The following is a 25,143-nucleotide window of genomic DNA, read 5'->3' on the forward strand; positions in this document are numbered from 1 at the left end:
GCGATTCTATGTGGAGTCATCGGTGTCGGCTGACACCAACGATTTTGGCAAAATCACTTATACCCCATGTTTTTTCACCATGGTTGACCCCAATAAAAAAATGCATTGACCCCGGCGGCTGGTGCTAATCACTCTATAGACTATAGTTAATCAGCCCAGCAGATAGCAAGCGCGAGCGCCGAGCGCCGAGCGGCCCAGCTTGCCCAGTTGATTAGTCCTTGCGTGTCTTGCGATAGCCCACAGCCCAGCAGTAGTCCACCAACGAAGCGTCGATCTGTCTTCATTTCTGACGGCTCGCGGACGGCGCGGCGCCACCACCAAAGCGTCGATCCATCTTCTCGTTTCTCAGGGCTCGCGGACGGCGCAGCACAGTTTTATCTTCCTTTCCTCGCCCTCGCCAGGCCGGCACCGGTAGGCTGCAAGGTATCGCGCCGCCGCGTTGGACCTCCTCCAAGTCTCCAACTCACGTTATGCCAGGTTAGACAAAGATTTTGATTTTTGACTCACGTTTGCATCTCATGCTTATATCATATATCCTTTAGTATTTTAATTTTGTTCAATGTTCACGAATTTGATAGGGAACCAAAGTTTGATGGAACGGTTTTTGAAAAGAAAATTGCCTCCAGCTAGTGACTCTAATGATCCTGGTGCCGATGGAGAGACATCAAGAAGGGGAGCAAATGCATCAAACACTAACCTTGACCGTACAGCGAGTCATCGTCCTTTGCGAGTTTCACGAAACCAGGTAAACTTTGATGAGCTTCCTTACGATCCAGCAGATAGAAGAAGCATATCTGATTACATAGGACAAAAGCTCCAAGATGAAATTAGAAAGAAGTATTTGATCAGAGGTCCTTTTAGACCACCTGTTGGCTTTAAATATCCACAGAAGATCATAGCAGGTCATGCACGTCGGTTTCAACCTGAATGGTTCACAAAATATGATTGGTTAGAGTACAGTATAAAAGTAGATAAATGTTTTTGCCTGCAATGCTACTTATTCAGAGATAGCAATGAGGGCCAAGGTGGTAATGATGCATTTGTAAAAGATGGTTGGGATGGCTTTAACAAATTGAAAAGGCTCCAAGATCATGTAGGCACCGGACCTGACAGTTTTCATAACACGGCAGTAAAAAGATGCGACAATTTGATGAAGCCTAATCAGTCCATTGATAGTGCTATTGGCAAGCAACAGAATATCACTAAGGAGCAGTATCTTATTAGATTAAATACTTCTATTGATGCCGTCCGATACTTGTTGCATCAAGGCTTAGCCTTCCGTGGTCACGATGAATCAGAAAAGTCTAAAAATCAAGGAAATTTTCGGGAGTTGGTGAAGCTTTTGGCAAAGCAAAATGACAAAAGAAATAAGGCCCTGGGGCTGGGGAACGCCCAAATGTTGGCCTCAGAAATCCAAAAGGATATTGCAAATTGTTTTGCCGAGGTAAGAAAAGGTACTGTTTTTTTAGTTTGCAAAAGTACTGATTGTCTATTCAGCTGAGTTAACAATGTTTGTATATTTTTTCAGATAATAGTGAAGTCTATCATTGAAGAAATTGGTGGTGACGTCTTTTGTTTATTGGTAGATGAGTCATCTGATGTTTCTGGTAAGGAACAAATGGCTGTTGTTTTGAGATATGTTAGCAAGCTTGGGTTAATAAAAGAGAGACTTATTGGTGTAGTTCATGTGAAAGAGACCTCAGCTTCATGTCTTAAATCTAACATTGATAGTTTGTTTGGCAAGTATGGATTGAGCATAAAACAAGTTAGAGGACAAGGTTACGATGGAGCTAGCAATATGAGGGGTGAATTCAATGGTTTAAGAGCTTTAATATTGAGGGAAAATAGCTCTGCATATTACATCCACTGCTTTGCTCACCAACTCCAGTTAGTTATTGTTGCGGTAGCAAAAAAAAATGATGATATTAGTGATTTCTTTGATATGGTATCCTTATTAATAAATGTTGCTGGAGCTTCTTGCAAAAGAAAGGATATGATTCGAGAATGTCAGCAAGAAAGAGTTAGCAAAGCCATATGTAGTGGACAACTTAGAAGCGGAACGGGGTTAAATCAAGAACAATCACTTCAAAGAGCCGGTGACACTCGTTGGTCGTCTCATTTTAAAACCCTTCAGAGGTTAAGCAGTTTGTTCCCTGATGTAATTGAAGTTCTCCAATACGTTGAAAAAGAAGGTCCAAATGATGCCAAGAGACGCCAAGCACGTGGTCTCATGGACTATTTGATGGATTTTGACTTTGTGTTTCACTTGCAGTTAATGTTGCTTATTTTGGGCCATGCAAATGCTTTGTCATTGTCATTACAAAGGAAAGATAAAGACATTTTAGAGGCCATGGTAGAGGTGAAGTTAACAAAGCAGAGATTTCAGCAAATTAGGGATGATGGTTGGGATTCTCTATTAGAGGATGTGTTATCCTTTTGTGAAAAACATGGTATTCCGAAGTTGGACATGGATCATGAGTACATTAATCGCCACAAGCCTAGGCAAAGAACCAACCGAACTAACTATCAACACTATAGATATGATTGCTTGAACCCTGTTATTGACTTACAGCTTATAGAGTTCAATGATCGTTTCAATGAGGTGAATTCTGAATTGCTTACCCACATGGCTGCTTTTAGTCCCAATAATTCTTTTGGTGCCTTTAAACATGAGAGTTTGATGGAATTGGCTAAGGCATACCCTGATGATTTCAGCCCAGTGGAACTAGATGATCTCAGTAGTGAACTTCATTGTTACATTGATAATGTGAGAGCTGATGCAAGATTTGCTCAATTGGGTACTATTTCTGAGCACGGTAAACTAATGGTGGATACAAAAAAACATCTTGCTTTTTCATTGGTCTATCGGCTTCTCAAACTTGTGCTAGTTCTCCCTATTGCAACTGCATCAGTAGAGAGATCATTTTCAGCAATGAAAATTGTGAAGACGGTCCTACGAAACCGGATCGGTGATGACTTTATGAATGATTGTGTCATTAGCTTCATGGAACAAGAACTTCTTGATACAATTTCAAATAATGATGTGATAGTTCGATTCCAGAAGATGGATGGACACAATCGTAGAGTGAAATTATAAAAGGTACACTTGTAAAAGCTTATTTTATCATGTTATGTTTTTGCTAATTTTGTCTTTTTATTATACGTGTTAAATTTTATCATTATATTATCAATATTCGTTATGTCACCCTATTATGCATAGGGTTTGATAATTATGAGTCGTAAGTCCGACCCCGGTGGAGATTTATCCTAGATTCGCCCCTGTGCGCAACTACAAGATCAATGTGTGTACTGTATAGTTGTATTGAGTGGACTAGAATAAGTCGTGGCAGGCAACAACATGCTTATGAGCCTCAGGCTGGCAAACACCGAGATGCCTCTCGTGGGCCTGGAGCACAGCGTACGCCAAGCATGTAATTAATAAACGGACATATATAAAAATGTTTAGGTTTTGTTCCATGAACAACATGTGCAGTGCAGGCAGCGTTGTACTGTACCATACCATATATACTTCGGTTCTGATATATAGAGAGACGCTCCTGCGCATGTGGGAACCTATGTATATGTAAAGGCGTTGGGGCCCGGAGTAAGAGGAGGCTGCAGCAGCTTCGATCAGGGAGACGAACCCCAGACAGAGAGACTTACACATGAAGCGATCGATGTGATCCGTGTCCCTTCAGGTGAGCGGGATCTTGAGCACGAACCTCATGGGAGTAGCTGCTTGCCTAGTGTTCATTTCTCAATTTTTTGTTTGGTTTGTGTAATAGAGTGAGTTAATCCGTCACCACCTCATTCCTCATAGTTAATTGTTTAGCATTAATACGTGAAATGGAGTCATCCCATCAAATTTTAGGAATAGATCTATGATGCATCACTTCATTTTGGATAGAGTGATTCATCAAACCAAACACCTCATTAAAACACTAGGGGAATGCCTCGTGGATAGGATGAAAGTAGAAGATAATAAGTAGGGCCTACATGTCAATCATAGTGCAGAAGTTGGGTACTCTCGTATTCACCCCCAATACACATAGATTAAGGTGAATAAGAGAGTATCTAAACATAGCCATAGAATGATGTATACGGAAAATCAGTTGGAGAGGGCCTAAACGCCTAAACCGAGTACCTCAAACCCTCCCAAAGGCAGGCTATTTGCATGAGGATTTGATCCAGTTACATGCATATGCTTTATACACACTAACTTCGCTTTTTTAAATGGAAAAAGAAAAAACAAAAGCTACCAGGTGTACATGTGACCTAAAGTGGATCTGCCCCTGGGATGATACGTAACACAGTAATTCAACAAAAATACAATAAGAAATACATGTCTAGATAAAAAAAATCCAGCACAATGAAATGAAACCAGTCAAGGCACGTTGATCAGCTAGCTCAGCATGTTGAAGATCCATCTCAACGGAAGTCAACAAAATAGCTGTCTTGGCCACACTATCTTCTTGTGTCATCACCCTAAGTCTATCTCAGCAGCTTACTCATCCACATACCTATATTTAAACTCCACTCTGGGAACAGTGCAGTCTATAGTACAAAAACAATGTTTTGGATGACTATATGGGTAAACTGCTGGACACCGTCTAAGAGCTCACCATGTTGAACTGGAACCTAGAAAGCTGCTGAGGGATGGTGGAGATGACAGGCCCATATCGCTGCATTCATGTATATGAAACAAGTTTCAGAAACAAAATTTAACAAATTCCTGAAAGCAAACACTAACAAAATTAGCAACAGGGATCCCAAGCAAAAGAAGCAAAACCATGTACAACAGTGATGGCTGGAAACACTCGGAATAACATATTTGGTCAAATATCAACAAACTAGCAATAACATATTTAAGTAGCAAGTAGACTTGTGTTGCTGGAATCAGAGTGATGTAGATTAAAGAAGTGATATAAGTCAATTTAGGGCCTGTTTGGTAAAGCTCCAGCTCCTGCTTCTTTAGCTCCAGATCCTGATCCTCGTGAGGAGCTGATCCTCCTGATTCTCCTAAAGAATCAGAATCATTTTTAAAACCGTTTGACAAGTAAACTGATTCTTGTCTTCTGAAAGTTGGTGGTCTGTGGCGATTATCTGTTTTACCCTTTGCAGTTCAACTTTGTTACAAACCAATAAGTAGGATGCATATACGAAAAAAATTATGAAACAATAACATATAAAATATTCCCATCATAGTAGTGCATAAAATGGTCTCAAATGTTTAATCCATAAATTAGCTCGTTATGTTTTTGTCCAATGGCAATTGCGGGTAATTTCGATCAAACTTTAAGGGGAGGTCCATATTTGGTTGGTTGAGGAGCTGTTTTAAGGGAGGGTGGAGCAGGTTTTTTTAGATCCCACCTTTCTTCACAAAAACGACTCCCGATCTTTCGGCTCCACACGAGAATCAGTTTAAAAAATACCCGTTTGGCACGACTCCTCCAGATCCTCGCTTAGAATCAGGAGCTGGAGCTGTGCCAAACGGGCCCTTAGTTTTGTCCCAAGTCAAATTCCGCTAGCTTTGACCAAATCTTTAGAAAAATATATTTATTAACATACATAAGTCCCTGATAAATCTACTGTCAAGACATTTCATGGAGAATTTAGTGAAAAGTACCTCATAATTTTAGATGTTTGCACATTTTTTTAAACAAGGTTAAAGTTAGAGTAGTTTGACTAAGGACAGAGCTAAAATAACCTATATTTGGAGCAGAGGCGATAGAAAACAAATAAGTTTAACCAGATCAAAATAGGTAAAACAAGAATGCCTTTGCAATCACTGCTTATATGGGCAGGACAGTTTCAGTGTAGGTGGCTCCCACATGAGTGGGGTCTGGGAAAGGCATAAACCAAGAAAGCCTTCCCCCGCAGACGCGAAGAGGCTGTTTCAAACCATGTGACCTCGTGACTCAGTGAGACAGTTCTCACCACTGTGGCAAGCCTGCACTTCACAATCACTACTTATATAAAAGACCAAATTTAATTCCTTGTTCCAGAACATATATCACATCCACTCAATGGATGAGTAAAGGTTCCCAAAGTTCTGTAGGACATCATTGACAACAGGACTATGAATGCTACATTACCTGAATATTATCGTAGAGTTCAAAGAGCGGAACAGCAAGCAGCTTCAAATTCCTTGGAACAGCAAAATACTCTCTTTCGGATAGGTGAACGATGAAAAGTTTCTTGCACTCCTGTTCAACAAATTGACCATTCCAATTATCTGATCCTAACAGCAGTACAGCACAGGTAAGAAATGCTCCCAAAGCAACAATGTACCTTGGGCTTGGTGATATGTGGAGGGCAGTAAGGATACATCACAGTCTCAAAATTCGGCCTCCACCACACAGCAACACACTCTCCAACCTGGAAGTGACAATCATGTACACCTTTTTTAACTACGGGAAGAGATTTATGCTGCCCTAGCTCAACCGTTTGAAAGCATCATATGATACTTTTTAAACATGTAGAACAGGAAACAGTACCCAGATTTTTTGAATGTGATGGTAGGAGCTCTGCCTTTCAATTAAGATAATGAAAAGAAGGTTTATGTCCGTAAACAGATATTTACTGTGTCCAGTCAAGCATAAACTTAAGTATTTGAGCATGGATGTGGTAACATACTGAATCCTTGACTTCCATCTTATGATGAAAGTTCACCATATTTACCTATACCTATACTTCTACACAATTTTTTCTATGTGAAGTAGAGATGGAAAAAGATAGCATCACACTAACCAAGGAGGGTCTGCCAGTTCGTATGTCACATCTTGAGGCCTGTGATACTGATGGATGTGCAAATAACAAACCATGCCAATGTTTCCACTTATGCATACCACAATATAGAACACCCAAAGCTATAGGTTTGGTATTATATGCTCTATTGCTCTAAACATTTTTTGTTAACATATATGCTCTAAATATTAAAGGTCAACAGGAAGACAAATAGCGAGCTGAGGATGATTTGAGGAAAGCAGAAAGCCTGGATATGCGATGCATTTTCTCCTTCTCTAGATTAACATTAAATCACCCTATATGAATCAGATATACTGGGATGGAAAGGTCAGATAATTACCATTCAGCATGATAAACTAGGGAATAGTCAGATACAACTAAATTATGGCAAATTCAAATATCCCATGACTAAACGACTAACAGATTACAAGCTCTATCATATCTCTTTCTTCAATACATTACCTGCCAGTTAGGTGGAAAGGAAGGCGAGTTCACAGCAAGTTTGCTGCACAACTTTCTTTTCAAACCTTCGATTTCTGCAAGTAACAGCCCAGTCACATGAGTCAGTAAACATATACATAAGCGGATAGAATTAGCATTACAATGGATTAAACAGAAGATGAGCACAGATACTCACCATTTTCTCCAGGCTTCAACCGTCCACCAGGAAGTTTGCAGAATGTATTTCCGATTTGCAGGAGCAGTATGTGAGGGTGGTTGTGCTCTTGCACCTATATAGGATAGTGCCAAGTGAAGATATCAGGTTTTCTTTCAAGTTACAAATTCATTAATAAGCTAACAATCATAAACTACTTCAAGTTCACAAGCCATTTGACATCTCATTCGAAAGGGAGTCTTTTGAGGAAATACTGATGAAAAAGATATGTACCAATAGGATTGCTTCAACACTTGTACGCATTCCTTCTTTCATGTAGCTGTCATAGACAGGAGTGAGTAGCAATTAACTTACGGTGCATTGGATGGAACGGGCTTACAAGAACATAACTACCAAGAGAGACTAACTTTTGGAAATCGGAATGTTTTCAGAAACGACAAATAAATATAGAGCTCGCTGTTCAAGACAAGAGTATGGGCATCTATCAAGAAATAGATTTCCACTTTAGTTACCATACTGATTGTTACAAACAACTGAACAAAAAAGCCAAATTTTTTTTAAAAAAAAATCACTTCCTTTCTGGTGTATTTGACCTGATGAAACTCTGCACCATTGCCTTTACAGATACAGCTGTGTGGTAAAGCTATTTGTGGTGTGCTCAAGTAATTAAAGATCCATCCTACACCTGCTAAAAATGAAAGGCTGGAACTATTCAATAACGCCTACTTGAAAGTAACACAGCCTAAAGCAGGCAGGGAAATGTCCTAATTTGAAAAGTAAAGAATTCTAACTTGACTGGCTCTGCTGTTATTCAAAAAGCAGTGTAAAACCCTGCTACCCACCACCTAATATACTCTCCAGTCTCAACTCAACTGAAAACTTCAACAAACAAGACAAAAGAACCAACAAAATGCAACCTCAGTACTATGTTGCCAGATATGGCAACTACTCTTTCTTCTTCTTCAAGGAACCATGTCGCACAAATGCACAATAACCCCATCTAACATGCTATGTCCCATTCAAGTAGTTTACAGAAATGATCCGGGTCCGTGCAGCAACGTCGCTGAGAACAGTAGACTAAGAAACGCTGTCCAATCCTCTTCGGTTCAAGCAACACTCCGCGCCAACTTAGAAGCTAAACCAAGTAGTTCTTCTGTGATCTGAGCGCTAGGGTTTGGGGTTTGCGGCGAGAGTGCTAAACCTAGGGTTAGGGTCGGGGCGGCGGAGGGGGTCCGAACCGAGCACGGGCGGGGCGCACTTACTTGACCTTCATGCGAGCGAGGCGGTCGGCGACGGAGGTGTCCTTCTCCATCTTGGGCTCCTTGGTGCCGAACGTGTAGTTGGCGAGCGGGTACACGTTAACCACCGACGACGAGGAGCTCACCATCTTGTCCCCACCTCCTTGGATCTGGCGAGATCTTCCCTCTCCACGTCCTCCTCCACCACGGGTTCCGGCGGTCGCCGGAGGCGGCGGAGCAGAGGTTGCTGGGGAGGCGTTGCGAAGGTCGAAGGGTCTCGTCTCGATCACAATTCAGAACGGGGCAGGGCTTCGTTTAGGGATGGACAGGATGGTCCGGGACACCGGGCAGCTGTTAACGTGAACCGTACGATCCATCTCGCAGCCGTTTCAACTTCCAGGCCAACTTGTTCGATTGCTGTCTCTCGTAGTCGTAGCGGCCTGCAGGAATTCGACGTTTACGATTTTATTTTCGAATCGCGTATTAGTAAACGCTTACGAATTTCACTGCATCCGATTATGAACAGTGATACAAAAATCAGTACAGATAAAAGAAATCGTTCCAGATCAGGCAGTGCTTGACAATTCGACAGGGATATATATTTTCGACTTAGGCCCCGTTTTGTTAGAGGGACTAAAGATTAGTCTTTATATTTTAATCATATTTAGTCCCTAAATTGTTAAATGGTGGGACTAAAATAGGGACTAAACTGTTTTAATTTTTAGTCCTTCAAGAAGTAACTAAAAGTGACTAAACCATATATATTATACGTTTTGTTCATCCTTTATTTCAGCTGCGCTAATATCGGAAGAATGTTAATGATAATTTAGTCATCTTATGATTCATTTAACGCATTTTGAATACTTTTAGTCATTAGAACTAGGGACTAAACTTTAGTCTTCTAACTAAACTTTAGTCTTCTAACTAAACTTTAGTTCCTAAACTAAAGTAACCAAACGAGTCCTTACTGTCGAAAGTCGGCTACAGAATTAAAACTCCTGACTGAAGAAAACCAAAACAATCAGCTCAGCTCAACCAAAAGAATCAGCATCTGAGTTCTCATGTCAATGGCACTTGGCACCCACATCTCATCACCAGTTGGCTCAACCACAGCCGCTATCGCCTCCTCGGCTGATGCGAAGCCGTCTTCCTATACCCGCCAAGCGGCGCCCTCCAGACTTCAGAATCAGGTGGCCCGCTCCGCAGCCCGGTCACCACTTCGTCGACACGGCCTCATGACACCACCAAACAGCCTGGCTAGCGTCGTCGGCTTTTCCATGCCTGAGCTCGAGAGGATGCAGTCTCAGGACATCAGGTAGAGGTTTGTTTGGGAGCCAGAGGATTGGAGTTAAAATTCTCTTGTTGTTTAAATTTAAATAGCAAAAGGATTTTTAGTCTCTTTAATCTCTTTCTACCAAACATGTCTAAGAGCATCATCAACAACTACTACAAATAGTTCTCCAAATCATGCCGGCGAATCACCCCCACGTTCGACAGCCCCCTGATCATTTTCGTCCATGATATGACGTTCTTCACCGGCATATATATCGCCGCGAACAGCTACTTCGTCGCCACGACGTCCGTCGTTTTGACGTACGGGTTAAGCATCGCGTTCCACGACACGACGTCCCTGACCGCCATCGCGTCCAACACCTCCTGCGCACTCCTCATGTCTCCGGCCTTGACGTACACCAACACCATCCTGTTGGAGAGGCCGACGGACCTGGCTCGGTCGCGTGGAAACCGTCGAACACCCACCCGTCTCGTGTCACCCAGCGACCCACCAGAGACGTAGACCGCTAGCAGCGGGCTGCCGACGCCGGCACGGCGGCGAGCCCCTCCTTGACGACGCGGCAGTGCACCGCGTCGGCGGCGGAGGGAGGAGGAGGTGACAAGCAGGCCATGGATCTGGTCGAGCTGCCGTTTTAAACGAATTTTTTGTGACATAATTTTGGTGAAACCCTGCGTTTCACAAAGGCCGCTGAAACTGAAATCATGTGAATTTCTCAACGTTTTCAGTCGGCGCTGTGCTTATTGGTTGGGGTTCGTATCATTTTCAGAGAATGAGTACGTATATGAGATCTAGTAGCATATAGGATTGCATGAGAGAAGTTGCTACGACTACGAGTCACTGCACTAGAGCATCGTGGGCTCAAGCAAACGGCTGAAAATTCGTCCCCATGCAGCTTAGAGCGCGCCGTTGCCGTCGTGCCCGCCGCCGCCGGTTCCACCAGCAGTGTCCGCCGTGACGACGTCGACGAGGAAGTCGAAGAGGTCGGTGTTGTGCACGGCCGTGGCGACGTCCTCCCTGTGCACGGTGCGGCGCTTGCCGTCGAGCGTGGCGGCCCAGGCGCGGCGCGTGAGCTCGGCGACGAAGAGCTCGCACGCCTTGGAGAACACAACGGGCGCCTCGCCGGAGATCATCCTGGCGCCGCCGTCCGCGGCGGCCGCCGCCTCCCCCGCGGAGCGCTTCATGATCTTCTTGATGCGCGCCAGCGGCAGCGCGTGCGGTCCCGTCCGCGCCGACACCCCGCCGCAGAAGATCCCCGAGTACGGCCTCGCCTGCCTCATGGTTAGTTTCTTTGCTGCTACCGACCTACCGTACGTCGATCGCCGGTGCAATTTCACCGATCGAGATGGGCGGTGAACTGGCCGGCGCAGAGGGCGCGAGGTGCCTCTAACATATTTATATACGTACGCAGGTGGAGGAAGGAGCGCGTGGCGTGGCGCGGTGCGTCGCATCGCTTTGGTCGTCGCTAGCTAGCTGCCCACACAAGGCCGGCAATGGAGGTGGTGGCGGCCGGCCGCTTCGACAAGGACCGGCGCGATCTAGACGACTAAACAAACGGGAGAGATGCATCTGCCTGCGAATTGCGATGGTGTACGTAGGTAGGGGAGTAGAGAACTGATGTACATAGCGTAGTTTATTTGGACGTTGTCGTTGCTTGCATTTGCATCCTTGCGGCTGCTAGCTAGTGGTAACTCGTAAGAGCTGCCCCGGCCCCTTGCTTGCATCACCCACCATCACGCACGCAGCAACCTGTCGTCTAGAAAAGGACGAGTACTGAATCGTATCGCTCAGGAGTCAGGAGCTGAGGCGGCCAGGGAGCGTCCTTGCTGGGAAGCGTATTCCATATGTTACGTCTCCCACTGGAAAATGCAGGAGCATTCCTCCTATTTGCGGTGGATACAGTGATCAATTACACTTATGAGCGGGCCCAGCTATCTCGCTGACGCTTTGCCAAGGATTCCGCACTCCACGCCACGGCCCACGGGCCGAGTAAGTAGTGCAACAGATAACGCCGTTGCATTTCCTCTAGATTCCTTACCTGTGGCCGTCAGCAAGTGTCCGTACTAGCTTGGCATATTTTTTATCTATATTATTAAAGATTGTATTATTAAATTCAGAAATCTTTAGCTTTGGTTTGGTGCATGGCAAGAGAATTAGAGGGAATCTATCGGGTGAAATCTCTTGTTATTCAGTTTTAAATAGCAATAGGGTTTTTTTTCGCATGATCCTCTCTAAATCTTGTATCACCAAACTAGCTCTTAAAGATAGAAGAGTGGCTAAAAGGTAACATATTTTGTGCGTATGCCGATACCGTGGTTTGTGGGCTAGCATGTCATGGTCCAAATAATGATCGGACCATTCTTCGTTGCCTTGTTCAGTTGTACTCCCTCCGTTTCTTTTTATTTGTCGCTGGATAGTGTAAAATTGCACTATCCAGCGACAAATAAAAAGAAACGGAGGGAGTATATGTTAAGAAACACTGGTAGTGTTATGTGGACAAATACAACTTATATCTCTGAGGGGTCTCATATCTCTATATAAAGGAAACTATACCCCCTCATAAGACAGAGAGAAAGAGGTCAGATGTTCAACCCTACATACCGTGTCTCGTGTGTTCTCTGAATGTGTGAATTGCTGGGAAAGGGAACGAGCTTTTACGACTTCTCGTGTCTCTACTACTGACGGGGTGGAAGGGAGCAGATATGGTGATCCGTGTAACGTAGTTCTCAACACGTTATCAGCACGCTCTACCTTGACACTACTGCAGGATCAGATCTGCATCAACTATCCGTCAAGCCAGCAGGTCCCCAGTCTAGCTGAACTGTTCTACGCGACAAGTTTTGATTCCCCTAGATTCGAGCGATATGCTTCAATTAGATCTATTGTTTTTGACCGACTTGTGAACTAGTGATAGTCGCCTAGAGGGGGGGTGAATAGGGCGAAACTGAAATTTACAAATGTAAACACAACTACAAGCCGGGTTAGCGTTAGAAATATAAACGAGTCCGCGAGAGAGGGCGCAAAAACAAATCCCAAGCGAATAAGCAAGTGAGACACGGAGATTTGTTTTACCGAGGTTCGGTTCTTGCAAACCTACTCCCCGTTGAGGAGGCCACAAGGGCCAGGTCTCTTTCAACCCTTCCCTCTCTCAAACGGTCCCTCGGACCGAGTGAGCTTCTCTTCTCAAATCAAAGCCGGGAACAAAACTTCCCCGCAAGGGCCACCACACAATTGGTGCCTCTTGCCTTGATTACAATGGAGTTGTGATCTCAAGAACAAGTGAGAAAGAAAAGAAGCAATCCAAGCGCAAGAGCTCAAATGAACACGGCAAATCACTCTCACTAGTCACTAGGGCTTTGTGTGGAATTGGAGAGGATTTGATCTCTTTGGTGTGTCTAGAATTGAATGCTAGAGCTCTTGTAGTAGTTGAGAAGTGGAAAACTTGGATGCAATGAATGTTGGGGTGGTTGGGGTATTTATAGCCCAACCACCAAAAGTGGCCGTTGGGAGGCTGTCTGCACGATGGCGCACCGGACAGTCCGGTGCACACCGAACAGTCCGGTGCCCCCTGCCACGTCATCACTGCCGTTGGATTCTGACCGTTGGAGCTTCTGATTTGTGGGCCCGCCTGGGTGTCCGGTGCACACCGGACAAGTACTGTTTGCTGTCCGGTGTGCCAGCATGGGCGTTTCTGACTCCTGCGCGCGCAGAGCGCGCATTAAATGCGCGGCAGAGAGCCGTTGGCGCGGAGAAGACCGTTGCTCCGGAGGCGCACCGGACAGTCCGGTGCACACCGGACAGTCCGGTGATTTTTAGCGGACTAGCCGTTGGCGTTTCCCGAAGCTGGCGAGTTCCTGAGGCCGACCTCCCTTGGCGCACCGGACACTGTCCGGTGTACACCGGACAGTCCGGTGAATTATAGCCGAGTCGCCTCTGAGAATTCCCGAAGGTGGCGAGTTTGAGTCTGAGTCCCCCTGGTGCACCGGACATGTCCGGTGGCGCACCGGACAGTCCGGTGCGCCAGACCAGGGGTGCCTTCGGTTGCCCCTTTTGCTCCTTTGTTGAATCAAAACTTGGTCTTTTTATTGGCTGAGTGTGAACCTTTTACACCTGTATAATCTATACACTTGGGCAAACTAGTTAGTCCAAAGATTTGTGTTGGGCAATTCAACCACCAAAATTATTTAGGAACTAGGTGTAAGCCTAATTCCCTTTCAATCTCCCCCTTTTTGGTGATTGATGCCAACACAAACCAAAGCAAATATAGAAGTGTATAATTGAACTAGTTTGCATAATGTAAGTTTAAAGGTTGCTTGGAATTGAGCCAATATAACTACTTACAAGATATGCAAGGAATGTTTCTTTCTTATTTAACATTTTGGACCACGCTTGCACCACATGTTTTGTTTTTGCAAATTCTTTTTGTAAATCCATTTCAAAGATCTTTTGCAAATAGTCAAAGGTAAATGAATAAGAGTTTGCAAAGCATTTTCAAGATTTGAGATTTTCTCCCCCTGTTTCAAATGCTTTTCCTTTGACTTAACAAAACTCCCCCTAAAGGAGATCCACCTCTTAGTGTTCAAGAGGGTTTTGACATACATTTTTGAAAAACTAATTTTCTTTTCCTTTTGAACACAATAGGATACCAATTGAAAAATACTTTTGAAAGCACTAAGTTTTGGAAATTGGTGGTGGTGCGGTCCTTTTGCTTTGGGCTCATACCTTCTCCCCCTTTGGCATGAATCGCCAAAAACGGAATCATTTGAGCCCTTGAAGTAATGTCTTCCTCTTTGGTCATAAATAAATGAGTTAAGATTATACCAAAGGCGAAGTCCGGGTTTTTTTTATCTTTGGGCCCTTACTCTCTCCCAAAGACGAAGTCCTTTTCTTTGATGCTCATTTCTCCCCCAAAGAATAGAGAGTTGCTTGGAGTGATGGCGAAGTATGAGTTACGGAGTGGAAGCCTTTGTTTTCGCCGAAGACTCCAATTCCCTTTCAATATACCTATGACTTGGTTTGAAATAGACTTGAAAACACATTAGTCATAGCATATAAAAGAGATATGATCAAAGGTGTTCAAATGAGCTATGTGTGCAAGCTAGCAAAAGAAATTTCTAGAATCAAGAATATTGAGCTCATGCCTAAGTCTGGTAAAAGATTGTTCATCAAGAGGCTTGGTAAAGATATCGGCTAATTGATCTTTAGTGTTAATGTAAGAAATCTCGATATCCCCCTTCTGTTGGTGATCCCTAAGAAAATGATACCGAATGGCTATGTGCTTAGTGCGGCTATGCTCGACGGGATTGTCGGCCATTTTGATTGCACTCTCATTATCACATAGCAAAGGGACTTTGGTTAATTTGTAGCCGTAGTCCCGCAGGGTTTGCCTCATCCAAAGCAATTGCGCGCAACAATGACCTGCGGCAATGTACTCGGCTTCGGCGGTGGAAAGAGCGACCGAATTTTGCTTCTTTGAAGCCCAAGACACCAAGGATCTTCCCAAGAACTGGCAAGTCCCCGATGTGCTCTTCCTATTAATTTTGCACCCCGCCCAATCGGCATCCGAATAACCAATCAAATCAAATGTGGATCCCCGAGGGTACCAAAGCCCAAACTTAGGTGTATAAGCCAAATATCTCAAGATTCGTTTTACGGCCGTAAGATGGGATTCCTTAGGGTCGGATTGGAATCTTGCACACATGCAAACGGAAAGCATAATGTCTGGTCGAGATGCACATAAATAAAGCAATGAACCAATCATCGACCGGTATACCTTTTGATCCACGGACTTACCTCCCGTGTCGAGGTCGAGATGCCCATTTGTTCCCATGGGAGTTTTGATGGGCTTGGCATCCTTCATTCCAAACTTGGTTAGAATGTCTTGAGTGTACTTTGTTTGACAAATGAAGGTGCCCTCTTGGAGTTGCTTTACTTGAAATCCTAAGAAATACTTCAACTCCCCCATCATCGACATCTCGAATTTCTGTGTCATGATCCTACTAAACTCTTCACATGTAGACTCGTTAGTAGATCCAAATATAATATCATCAACATAAATTTGGCATACAAACAAGTCATTTTCAAGAGTTTTAGTGAAGAGAGTAGGATCGGCCTTGCCGACTTTGAAGCCATTATTAATAAGGAAATCTCTTAGGCATTCATACCATGCTCTTGGGGCTTGCTTGAGCCCATAAAGCGCCTTAGAGAGCCTATAGACATGGTTAGGGTACTCACTGTCTTCAAAGCCGGGAGGTTGCTCAACATAGACCTCTTCCTTGATTGGTCCGTTGAGGAAGGCACTTTTCACGTCCATTTGATAGAGCTTAAAGCCATGGTAAGTAGCATAGGCCAATAATATGCGAATTGACTCAAGCCTAGCTACGGGTGCATAGGTTTCACCGAAATCCAAACCTTCGACTTGTGAATACCCTTTGGCCACGAGTCGAGCTTTGTTCCTTGTCACCACACCATGCTCATCTTGCTTGTTGCGGAAGACCCATTTGGTTCCTACAACATTTTGGTTAGGACGTGGAACTAAATGCCATACCTCGTTCCTCGTGAAATTGTTGAGCTCCTCTTGCATCGCCACTACCCAATCCGAATCTTGAAGTGCTTCCTCTATCCTGTGTGGCTCAATAGAGGAAACAAAAGAGTAATGTTCACAAAAATGTGCAACACGAGATCGAGTGGTTACCCCCTTATGAATGTCGCCGAGGATGGTGTCGACGGGGTGATCTCGTTGGATTGCTTGGTGGACTCTTGGGTGTGGCGGTCTTGGTTCTTCCTCATCCTCCTTTTCTTGATCATTTGCATCTCCCCCTTGATCATTGCCGTCATCTTGAGGTGGCTCATTTGCTTGATCTTCTACTTCATCAACTTGAGCTTCATCCTCATTTTGAGTCGGTGGAGATGCTAGCGTGGAGGAGGATGGTTGATCTTGTGCACTTGGAGGCTCTTCGGATTCCTTAGGACACACATCCCCAATGGACATGTTCCTTAGCGCAATGCATGGAGCCTCTTCATTACCTATCTCATCAAGATCAACTTGCTCTACTTGAGAGCCGTTAGTTTCATCAAACACAACGTCACATGAGACTTCAACTAGTCCAGTGGACTTGTTAAAGACCCTATATGCCCTTGTGTTTGAGTCATAACCAAGTAGAAAGCCTTCTACAGTTTTAGGAGCAAATTTAGATTTTCTACCTCTTTTAATAAGAATAAAGCATTTGCTACCAAAAACTCTGAAGTATGAAATGTTGGGCTTTTTACCAGTTAGGAGTTCATATGATGTCTTCTTGAGGATTCGGTGAAGATATAACCGGTTGATGGCGTAGCAGGCGGTGTTGACCGCTTCGGCCCAAAACCGGTCCAGTGTCTTGTACTCATCAAGCATAGTTCTTGCCATGTCCAATAGAGTTCGATTCTTTCTCTCAACTACACCATTTTGTTGTGGCGTGTAGGGAGAGGAGAACTCATGCTTGATGCCCTCCTCCTCAAGGAAGCCTTCAATTTGTGAGTTCTTGAACTCCGTCCCGTTGTCGCTTCTTATTTTCTTGATCCTTAAGCCGAACTCATTTTGAGCCCGTCTCAAGAATCCCTTTAAGGTCTCTTGGGTTTGAGATTTTTCCTGTAAAAAGAATACCCAAGTGAAGCGAGAATAATCATCCACTATTACAAGACAATACTTACTCCCGCCGATGCTTATGTAAGCAATCGGGCCAAAAAGATCCATGTGGAGTAGCTCAAGCGGCCTGTCGGTCGTCATGATGTTCTTGTGTGGATGATGGACTCCAACTTGCTTCCCCGCCTGGCATGCGCTACAAATCCTGTCTTTCTCAAAATGAACATTTGTTAATCCTAAAATGTGCTCTCCCTTTAGAAGCTTATGAAGATTCTTCATCCCAACATGGGCTAGTCGGCGGTGCCAGAGCCAACCCATGTTAGTCTTAGCAATTAAGCATGTGTCAAGTTCAGCTCTATCAAAATCTACTAAGTATAGCTGACCCTCTAACACACCCTTGAATGCTATTGAATCATCACTTCTTCTAAAGACAGTGACACATGCATCAGTAAAAAGACAGTTGTAGCCCATTTGACATAATTGGGAAACAGAAAGCAAGTTGTAATCTAAAGAATCAACAAGAAAAACATTGGAAATAGAATGGTCAGGAGATATAGCAATTTTACCAAGTCCTTTGACCAAACCTTGATTTCCATCCCCGAATGTGATAGCTCGTTGGGGATCTTGGTTTTTCTCATATGAGGAGAACATCCTTTTCTCCCCGGTCATGTGGTTTGTGCACCCGCTGTCGAGTATCCAACTTGAGCCCCCGGATGCATAAACCTACAAAACAATTTTAGTTCTTGACTTTAGGTACCCAAACGGTTTTGGGTCCTTTGGCATTAGACACAAGAACTTTGGGTACCCAAACACAAGTTTTTGACCCCTTGTGTTTGCCCCCAACAAACTTGGCAACGACCTTGCCGGATTTGTTAGTCAAAACATAAGATGCATCAAGAGTCTTAAATGAAATGCTATGTTCATTTGATGCATTAGGAGTTTTCTTTCTAGGCAACTTGGCACGGGTTGGTTGCCTAGAGCTAGATGTCTCACCCTTATACATAAAAGCATGATTAGGGCCAGAGTGAAACTTCCTAGAATGAATTTTCCTAATTTTGCTCTCAGGATAGCCGGCAGGGTACAAAATGTAGCCCTCGTTATCCTGAGGCATGGGAGCCTTGCCCTTAACAAAGTTAGACAAGTTCTTAGGAGGGGCATTAATTTTGACATTGTCTCCCCTTTGGAAGCCAATGCCATCCTTAATGCCAGGGCGTCTCCCATTATAAAGCATGCTACGAGCAAATTTAAATTTCTCATTTTCTAAGTTGTGCTCGGCAATTTTAGCATCTAGTTTTGCTATATGATCATTTTGTTGTTTAATTAAAGCCATGTGATCATGAATAGCATTAACATCCATATCTCTACATCTATCACAAATAGACACATGCTCAATAGTAGATGTAGACGGTTTGCAGGAATTAAGTTCAACAATCTTAGCATGAAGAATATCATTTTTATCTCTAAGATCGGCAATTGTAACTTTGCAAACATCAAAATCTTTAGCCTTAGCAGTCAAATTTTCATTCTCTACTCTAAGGCTAGCAAGAGAAATGTTTAATTCTTCAATCCTAGCAAGCAAATCATCATTATTATCTCTAGGATTGGGAATAGAAACATTACAAACATGAGAATCAACCTTAGCATTTAAACTAGCATTTTCATTTCTAAGGTTGTCAATCATCTCACGGCAAGTGCTTAGCTCACTAGATAATTTTCCACATTTCTCAATTTCAAAAGCATAAGCCTTTTTAACCTTAACATGTTTTTTGTTTTCTTTAATTAGACAATCCTCTTGGGAATCCAAAAGGTCATCCTTTTCATGAATAGCACTAACCAATTCATTTAATTTTTCCTTTTGAGCTATGTTAAGGTTGGCAAAAAGGGAACGCAAATTATCCTCCTCATCACTAGCATTATCATCACTAGAAGATTCATATTTAGTGGAGGAGTTGGATTTAACCTTCTTCCGTTTGCCGTCCTTTGCCATGAGGCACTTGTGGCCGACGTTGGGGAAGAGGAGTCCCTTGGTGACGGCGATGTTGGCGGCGTCCTCGTCGTCGGAGGAGTCGCTTGAGCTTTCATCGGAATCCCACTCCCGACAAATATGGGCATCGCCGCCCTTCTTCTTGTAGTACCTCTTCTTCTCCTTTCTTCTCCCCTTCTTGTCGTCGCCTCGGTCACTGTCACTAGATATGGGACATTTAGCAATAAAATGACCGGGCTTACCACATTTGTAGCAAACCTTCTTGGAGCGGGACTTGTAGTCCTTCCCCTTCCTTTGCTTGAGGATTTGGCGGAAGCTCTTGATGACGAGCGCCATTTCCTCATTGTCGAGCTTGGAGGCGTCTATTGGTTGTCGACTTGGTGTAGACTCCTCCTTCTTCTCCTCCGTTGCTTTGAATGCAACGGGTTGAGCTTCGGATGTGGTGGCATCATCAAGCTCGTTGATCTTCCTCGAGCCTTCGATCATGCATTCAAAACTCACAAAATTCCCGATAACTTCCTCGGGGGTCATTTTAGTATATCTTGGATTACCACGGATTAATTGAACTTGAGTAGGGTTAAGGAAAATAAGTGATCTTAGAATAACCTTAACCACCTCGTGGTCATCCCACTTTATGCTCCCGAGGTTGCGCGCTTGGTTCACCAAGGTCTTGAGCCGATTGTACATGTGTTGTGGCTCCTCCCCTTTGCGAAGCCGGAACCGACCGAGCTCCCCCTCAATCGTTTCCCGCTTGGTGATCTTGGTGAGCTCATCACCTTCATGCGCGGTCTTGAGTAAATCCCAAATTTCCTTCGCGTTCTTCAACCCTTGAACTTTGTTATACTCCTCTCTACTTAAAGAGGCTAGGAGTATTGTTGTTGCTTGAGAGTTGAAGTGCTCGATTTGGGCCACCTCATCCTCATCATAGTTCTCATCCCCTACGGATGGTACCTGCGCACCAAACTCAACAACATCCCATATGCTTTTGTGGAGCGAGGTTAGATGAAATCGCATTAAATCGCTCCACCTAGCGTAATCTTCACCATCAAAAGTTGGTGGTTTGCCTAATGGGACGGAAAGTAAAGGTGTATGTTTGGAAATGCGAGGGTAGCGTAGGGGGATCTTACTATACTTCTTGCGCTCTTGGCGCTTAGAAGTGACGGACGGCGCATCAGAGTCGGAGGTAGATGTTGATGAAGTGTCGGTCTCGTAGTAGACCACCTTCCTCATCCTTTTGTGCTTGTCCCCTCTCCGATGCGGCTTGTGAGAAGAAGACTTTTCCTTCTTCTCTTTGTGGTGAGAGGAGGAAGACTTTTTCTCCTTCCGTTTGGAGGAGTCCTTCTTCTTCTCCTTCCTCTTGGTGCGGGACTCTTCCGATGAAGTGCTCCCGTGGCTTGTAGTGGGCTTTTCGCCGGTCTCCATCTCCTTCTTGGCGTGATCTCCCGACATCACTTCGAGCGGTTAGGCTCTAATGAAGCACCGGGCTCTGATACCAATTGATAGTCGCCTAGAGGGGGGGTGAATAGGGCGAAACTGAAATTTACAAATGTAAACACAACTACAAGCCGGGTTAGCGTTAGAAATATAAACGAGTCCGCGAGAGAGGGTGCAAAAACAAATCCCAAGCGAATAAGCAAGTGAGACACGGAGATTTGTTTTACCGAGGTTCGGTTCTTGCAAACCTACTCCCCGTTGAGGAGGCCACAAGGGCCGGGTCTCTTTCAACCCTTCCCTCTCTCAAACGGTCCCTCGGACCGAGTAAGCTTCTCTTCTCAAATCAAAGCCGGGAACAAAACTTCCCCGCAAGGGCCACCACACAATTGGTGCCTCTTGCCTTGATTACAATGGAGTTGTGATCTCAAGAACAAGTGAGAAAGAAAAGAAGCAATCCAAGCGCAAGAGCTCAAATGAACACGGCAAATCACTCTCACTAGTCACTAGGGCTTTGTGTGGAATTGGAGAGGATTTGATCTCTTTGGTGTGTCTAGAATTGAATGCTAGAGCTCTTGTAGTAGTTGAGAAGTGGAAAACTTGGATGCAATGAATGTTGGGGTGGTTGGGGTATTTATAGCCCAACCACCAAAAGTGGCCGTTGGGAGGCTGTCTGCACGATGGCGCACCGGACAGTCCGGTGCACACCGGACAGTCCGGTGCCCCCTGCCACGTCATCACTGCCGTTGGATTCTGACCGTTGGAGCTTCTGATTTGTGGGCCCGCCTGGGTGTCCGGTGCACACCGGACAAGTACTGTTTGCTGTCCGGTGTGCCAGCATGGGCGTTTCTGACTCCTGCGCGCGCAGAGCGCGCATTAAATGCGCGGCAGAGAGCCGTTGGCGCGGAGAAGACCGTTGCTCCGGAGGCGCACCGGACAGTCCGGTGCACACCGGACAGTCCGGTGATTTTTAGCGGACTAGCCGTTGGCGTTTCCCGAAGCTGGCGAGTTCCTGAGGCCGACCTCCCTTGGCGCAGCGGACACTGTCCGGTGTACACCGGACAGTCCGGTGAATTATAGCCGAGTCGCCTCTGAGAATTCCCGAAGGTGGCGAGTTTGAGTCTGAGTCCCCCTGGTGCACCGGACATGTCCGGTGGCACACCGGACAGTCCGGTGCGCCAGACCAGGGGTGCCTTCGGTTGCCCCTTTTGCTCCTTTGTTGAATCAAAACTTGGTCTTTTTATTGGCTGAGTGTGAACCTTTTACACCTGTATAATCTATACACTTGGGCAAACTAGTTAGTCCAAAGATTTGTGTTGGGCAATTCAACCACCAAAATTATTTAGGAACTAGGTGTAAGCCTAATTCCCTTTCAACTAGCTGCCGTCGTCAAGGTGCTACGCCGATTTAGGGCCTCGCCTGCGCCGGAAGCGCCCGCGTCGGTGGCTCGCGGGGGCCGCACCTACGTCGAGAGTCGTGGCTGGCCAAAGCCGTACCTGATCGAAGGGACTACACAGCGACCGGGCATGCGCCACACTGGAAGTGTCGCGTCGACGCCAGAAACCGCGCCTGCGCTGGGGTCGCGCCGGCGACACGTCGGTGGCCTGGCCTGTAGCCTGCTGCTGCGTCGCATGCTCCACAGCCTCCAGCCCTCCACTGCTCCTGCCACCAAACGAAGAGGAGAGGTGATCCGTTTTGTCACGCAACGCGCTATGTCGGCCCCACCACCCCTGGCTGCATGCGTCTCCAAGCTCCGTTCCTTCACGTGGCACTGCCTTAGTGCGCGTGCGGATATGAAATTGTAACTTTGGTGCGTGAAGAAAGGAGCCAGTGGTTAAAATAACGAGGATTTTATTGTGTCCGCCGAACCCTTTTTTTGCTATTTAGCTATGGTTTGGTGGCAAGAGAAATAAAGGGGATATATGAGGTAAAATTCCTTGCTATTCAATTTTCAATAACAAAAGATTTTTTTCCGCATGGACGCTCTCCAATTCTCTTAACACCAAACTAGCTATTAAAGACTGAGTGACTAAAAGTTAACATATTTTATGCGTATGATGAGACCATGGTTCGTGGGCTAGCATGTCGCCCGAATAATGATCGGCATATTCTTTATTGTCTTGTTCAGTAGTTGTATAGGGTTCAAAGTGAACTATATTTTTTCTGTTTAATTTTGACTTCATTTAATCCTTTTAATTTATTTCTACCGAACAAACTCTAAATAGCTAGGTTCGGACTGGGCTGCCTATTTTGCCATAGGTAGTATTCTATTGGGACTCACTTGACTCTGCAGGTGGAGTCCTGGTGCAAAGTTTGGTCTCGCATTGTTCGTGAAAAGAGAATTTGAATAACATGAGCGATGGCATAAGAGCAACTTTAGTAGTTCTCTAGAAAGAAACTCACTAAATTATATTTAGTAAGTTGTTAAATAATTATTGAGAATTAAAAATAGCTTGGTCTCAAACAGTTCCTCGTATTTAGACAATAATCGTGTCATGCACGTTGAACCTAGCTGTCTCGCTACATAGAAAATAAAAAAAAAAAAGAGCATGCTAGACCTAGCTACCTCATTGTGCAGGAAAGAAAAAATGAATAAGTAGTTGTGAGAAAAACTATGACAACCGTGTTTAGGGGGTAGCTATGAAGTTACCAAATCTGAAGACTAAAGTAAGTTGGATAATAAATAACTAAATTTAAGTCTATTTGAAGAACTATTAGAGAAACAAATTTTTAGAGATTTGTTTAGAGAACTATTATACTTGTTCTAAGATATCTAGAAATAAAAAAATATAATGTACTTTATGAATTATGATGATGGGGTTGTATTTTTTTTCACCCAGTCACACTGACGTCCGGCCGTGAAAGCGCAGGCGCAACAGCCAAGCAGAACAGGGCAGCACGGGCCATGATCCATCTGTTTGATTGTTCATTTTTTCCTCCACAGACCGCCCATGATCCATCCGCACATCGGAACGCGTAACAAAAATCACAAACCGTTGCTCGAATATTCGTTTCCCACGCGGTTGATTGATCCGGCTGTGCTTACGTCTGATTGTACGAGTAGTATAATAAGACGTCGCTCTCTAAGCTGTTGGAGCCGCGCCACCACCACGCAAATACAAACACGCTTATAGTCAGGTACTAGTCGGTTCCCCGTGCGTTGCGACGGCTTATAACAAATTAATAATACCCACATCAACTATCTATCAAAAAAAATTTAAGATTTTTATTTATTATCTTCGCTCTCTGTATAATATTTTTTTTTGATTTGGCTAACTGATGTTATTGTTTACTCCATACAATATGTCTTGGTACAACACGACCAATGAAGTGAGCGATTAGAAGAGAGTTCACAACGATTGACTGAATGATTTTTTTTTTATAAAATAACATAATTTCATCATACAGAGACCAAATAAGAGAAAGTTTATGAGATCAAGTTTCTAAAATAAGTCCCATGAAGTCAAACTTATAAAAAAGATAGATCAAAATATGGAGTGATTGCTAAAGTCAGGCATCAATAAAAACTGGATGCGCTCCATATAAATTATGTTACTTCTTAGCAATTACTAATGTTTAAAACCATCAAATAACCTTTCATTCTGCTATTAGTGTGACAAATCAATGCTGCTCCATCCAATTCAGTAACCTCAAACACCATGTAGTCCATTGCGCCAATGTGGTCTCAGAAACGATCTAATGTTTGCAAGAGCCAAGAACGTCGTGCCGTGCTTGGGCTGTAGCATCGTCCCATAGTGCTGGCCCGACACGATTATTTTTTTTATTTTGCAAAAACAACGTATATACCTATATACAATTTATATTCAGTATTAAAAACATTTTAGCGTGATGTTCTACTGGTTAGACAGTTTCATCTAGTGTCTCTCTGTTCTTTCGTTAGGGCATGGGTTCGAACCCCACATCCTACACTACTTTTTAACATTTTACGTCGATTTAATTGAATGGATCGACGGGCTAACGAGCTGGCCCGACACATTTAGCAAGCTTGCTTGTGCCATAGTTGTGGCCCGCGTACATCTAGCCCGTGTCAGGCGTCGTTTGACATTTATAGATGTGCAACGGATTAATTTGAAATAGCTGTGAGGGGTTATTTGTAAAAAAAACGATGCATAACGACCGTTGAAACTGGTGCTTTAAGTATAGTATAGACTACCTACATAAATAAGTTGTAACATATTTTGATAAAATAATATC

General features: G+C 44.2%; 3 protein-coding genes across 4 annotated transcripts; 1 reads left to right on the plus strand and 2 right to left on the minus strand.

Moving 5' to 3' along the window:
- Positions 1–3,184, plus strand: LOC103642207 (zinc finger MYM-type protein 1-like). Of its 2 annotated transcripts, XM_008665524.2 has the most exons (3): positions 1–477; positions 579–1,444; positions 1,529–3,184. In XM_008665524.2, the coding sequence occupies exons 1-3, from the start codon at positions 471–473 to the stop codon at positions 3,095–3,097; spliced, it is 2,442 nt and encodes an 813-aa protein (XP_008663746.1). In that variant the 5' UTR covers positions 1–470; the 3' UTR covers positions 3,098–3,184. The 2 variants fall into 2 exon arrangements, with proteins under 2 accessions (XP_008663746.1, XP_008663742.1); XM_008665520.2 differs by having other exon boundaries at positions 1–1,444.
- Positions 3,185–4,097: 913 nt separating this feature from the next.
- On the minus strand, positions 4,098–8,969 carry LOC100282369 (uncharacterized). Its single transcript, NM_001155281.2, has 7 exons — positions 8,626–8,969; positions 7,637–7,682; positions 7,385–7,478; positions 7,210–7,283; positions 6,292–6,378; positions 6,096–6,206; positions 4,098–4,682 (listed from the first exon to the last, which is right to left on the minus strand). Exons 1-7 carry the CDS (start codon positions 8,748–8,750, stop codon positions 4,611–4,613), a joined length of 609 nt encoding a protein of 202 aa, NP_001148753.1. The 5' UTR covers positions 8,751–8,969; the 3' UTR covers positions 4,098–4,610.
- A 1,614-nt stretch (positions 8,970–10,583) lies between these two features.
- Positions 10,584–11,967, minus strand: LOC103642208 (uncharacterized). The gene has a single exon (XM_008665525.4). The coding sequence runs from the start codon at positions 11,341–11,343 to the stop codon at positions 10,789–10,791; it is 555 nt and encodes a 184-aa protein (XP_008663747.1). The 5' UTR covers positions 11,344–11,967; the 3' UTR covers positions 10,584–10,788.
- Positions 11,968–25,143: the final 13,176 nt, after the last annotated feature.

This window comes from Zea mays, chromosome 10 (genome assembly GCF_902167145.1).
Source record: "Zea mays cultivar B73 chromosome 10, Zm-B73-REFERENCE-NAM-5.0, whole genome shotgun sequence".
Taxonomy (NCBI): domain Eukaryota; kingdom Viridiplantae; phylum Streptophyta; class Magnoliopsida; order Poales; family Poaceae; genus Zea; species Zea mays.

Coding starts and splice junctions, on each gene's coding strand:
- LOC103642207 (XM_008665520.2), top strand. CDS start 560: ATGTTCACGAATTTGATAGGGAACCAAAGTTTGATGGAACGGTTTTTG. Junction 1,445..1,528: donor TTGCAAATTGTTTTGCCGAG/GTAAGAAAAGGT, acceptor ATATTTTTTCAG/ATAATAGTGAAGTCTATCAT.
- LOC100282369 (NM_001155281.2), bottom strand. CDS start 8,750: ATGGTGAGCTCCTCGTCGTCGGTGGTTAACGTGTACCCGCTCGCCAAC. Junction 7,479..7,636: donor GTGTTGAAGCAATCCTATTG/GTACATATCTTT, acceptor TATCCTATATAG/GTGCAAGAGCACAACCACCC. Junction 7,284..7,384: donor GTTGAAGCCTGGAGAAAATG/GTGAGTATCTGT, acceptor TGTTACTTGCAG/AAATCGAAGGTTTGAAAAGA.
- LOC103642208 (XM_008665525.4), bottom strand. CDS start 11,343: ATGCGACGCACCGCGCCACGCCACGCGCTCCTTCCTCCACCTGCGTAC.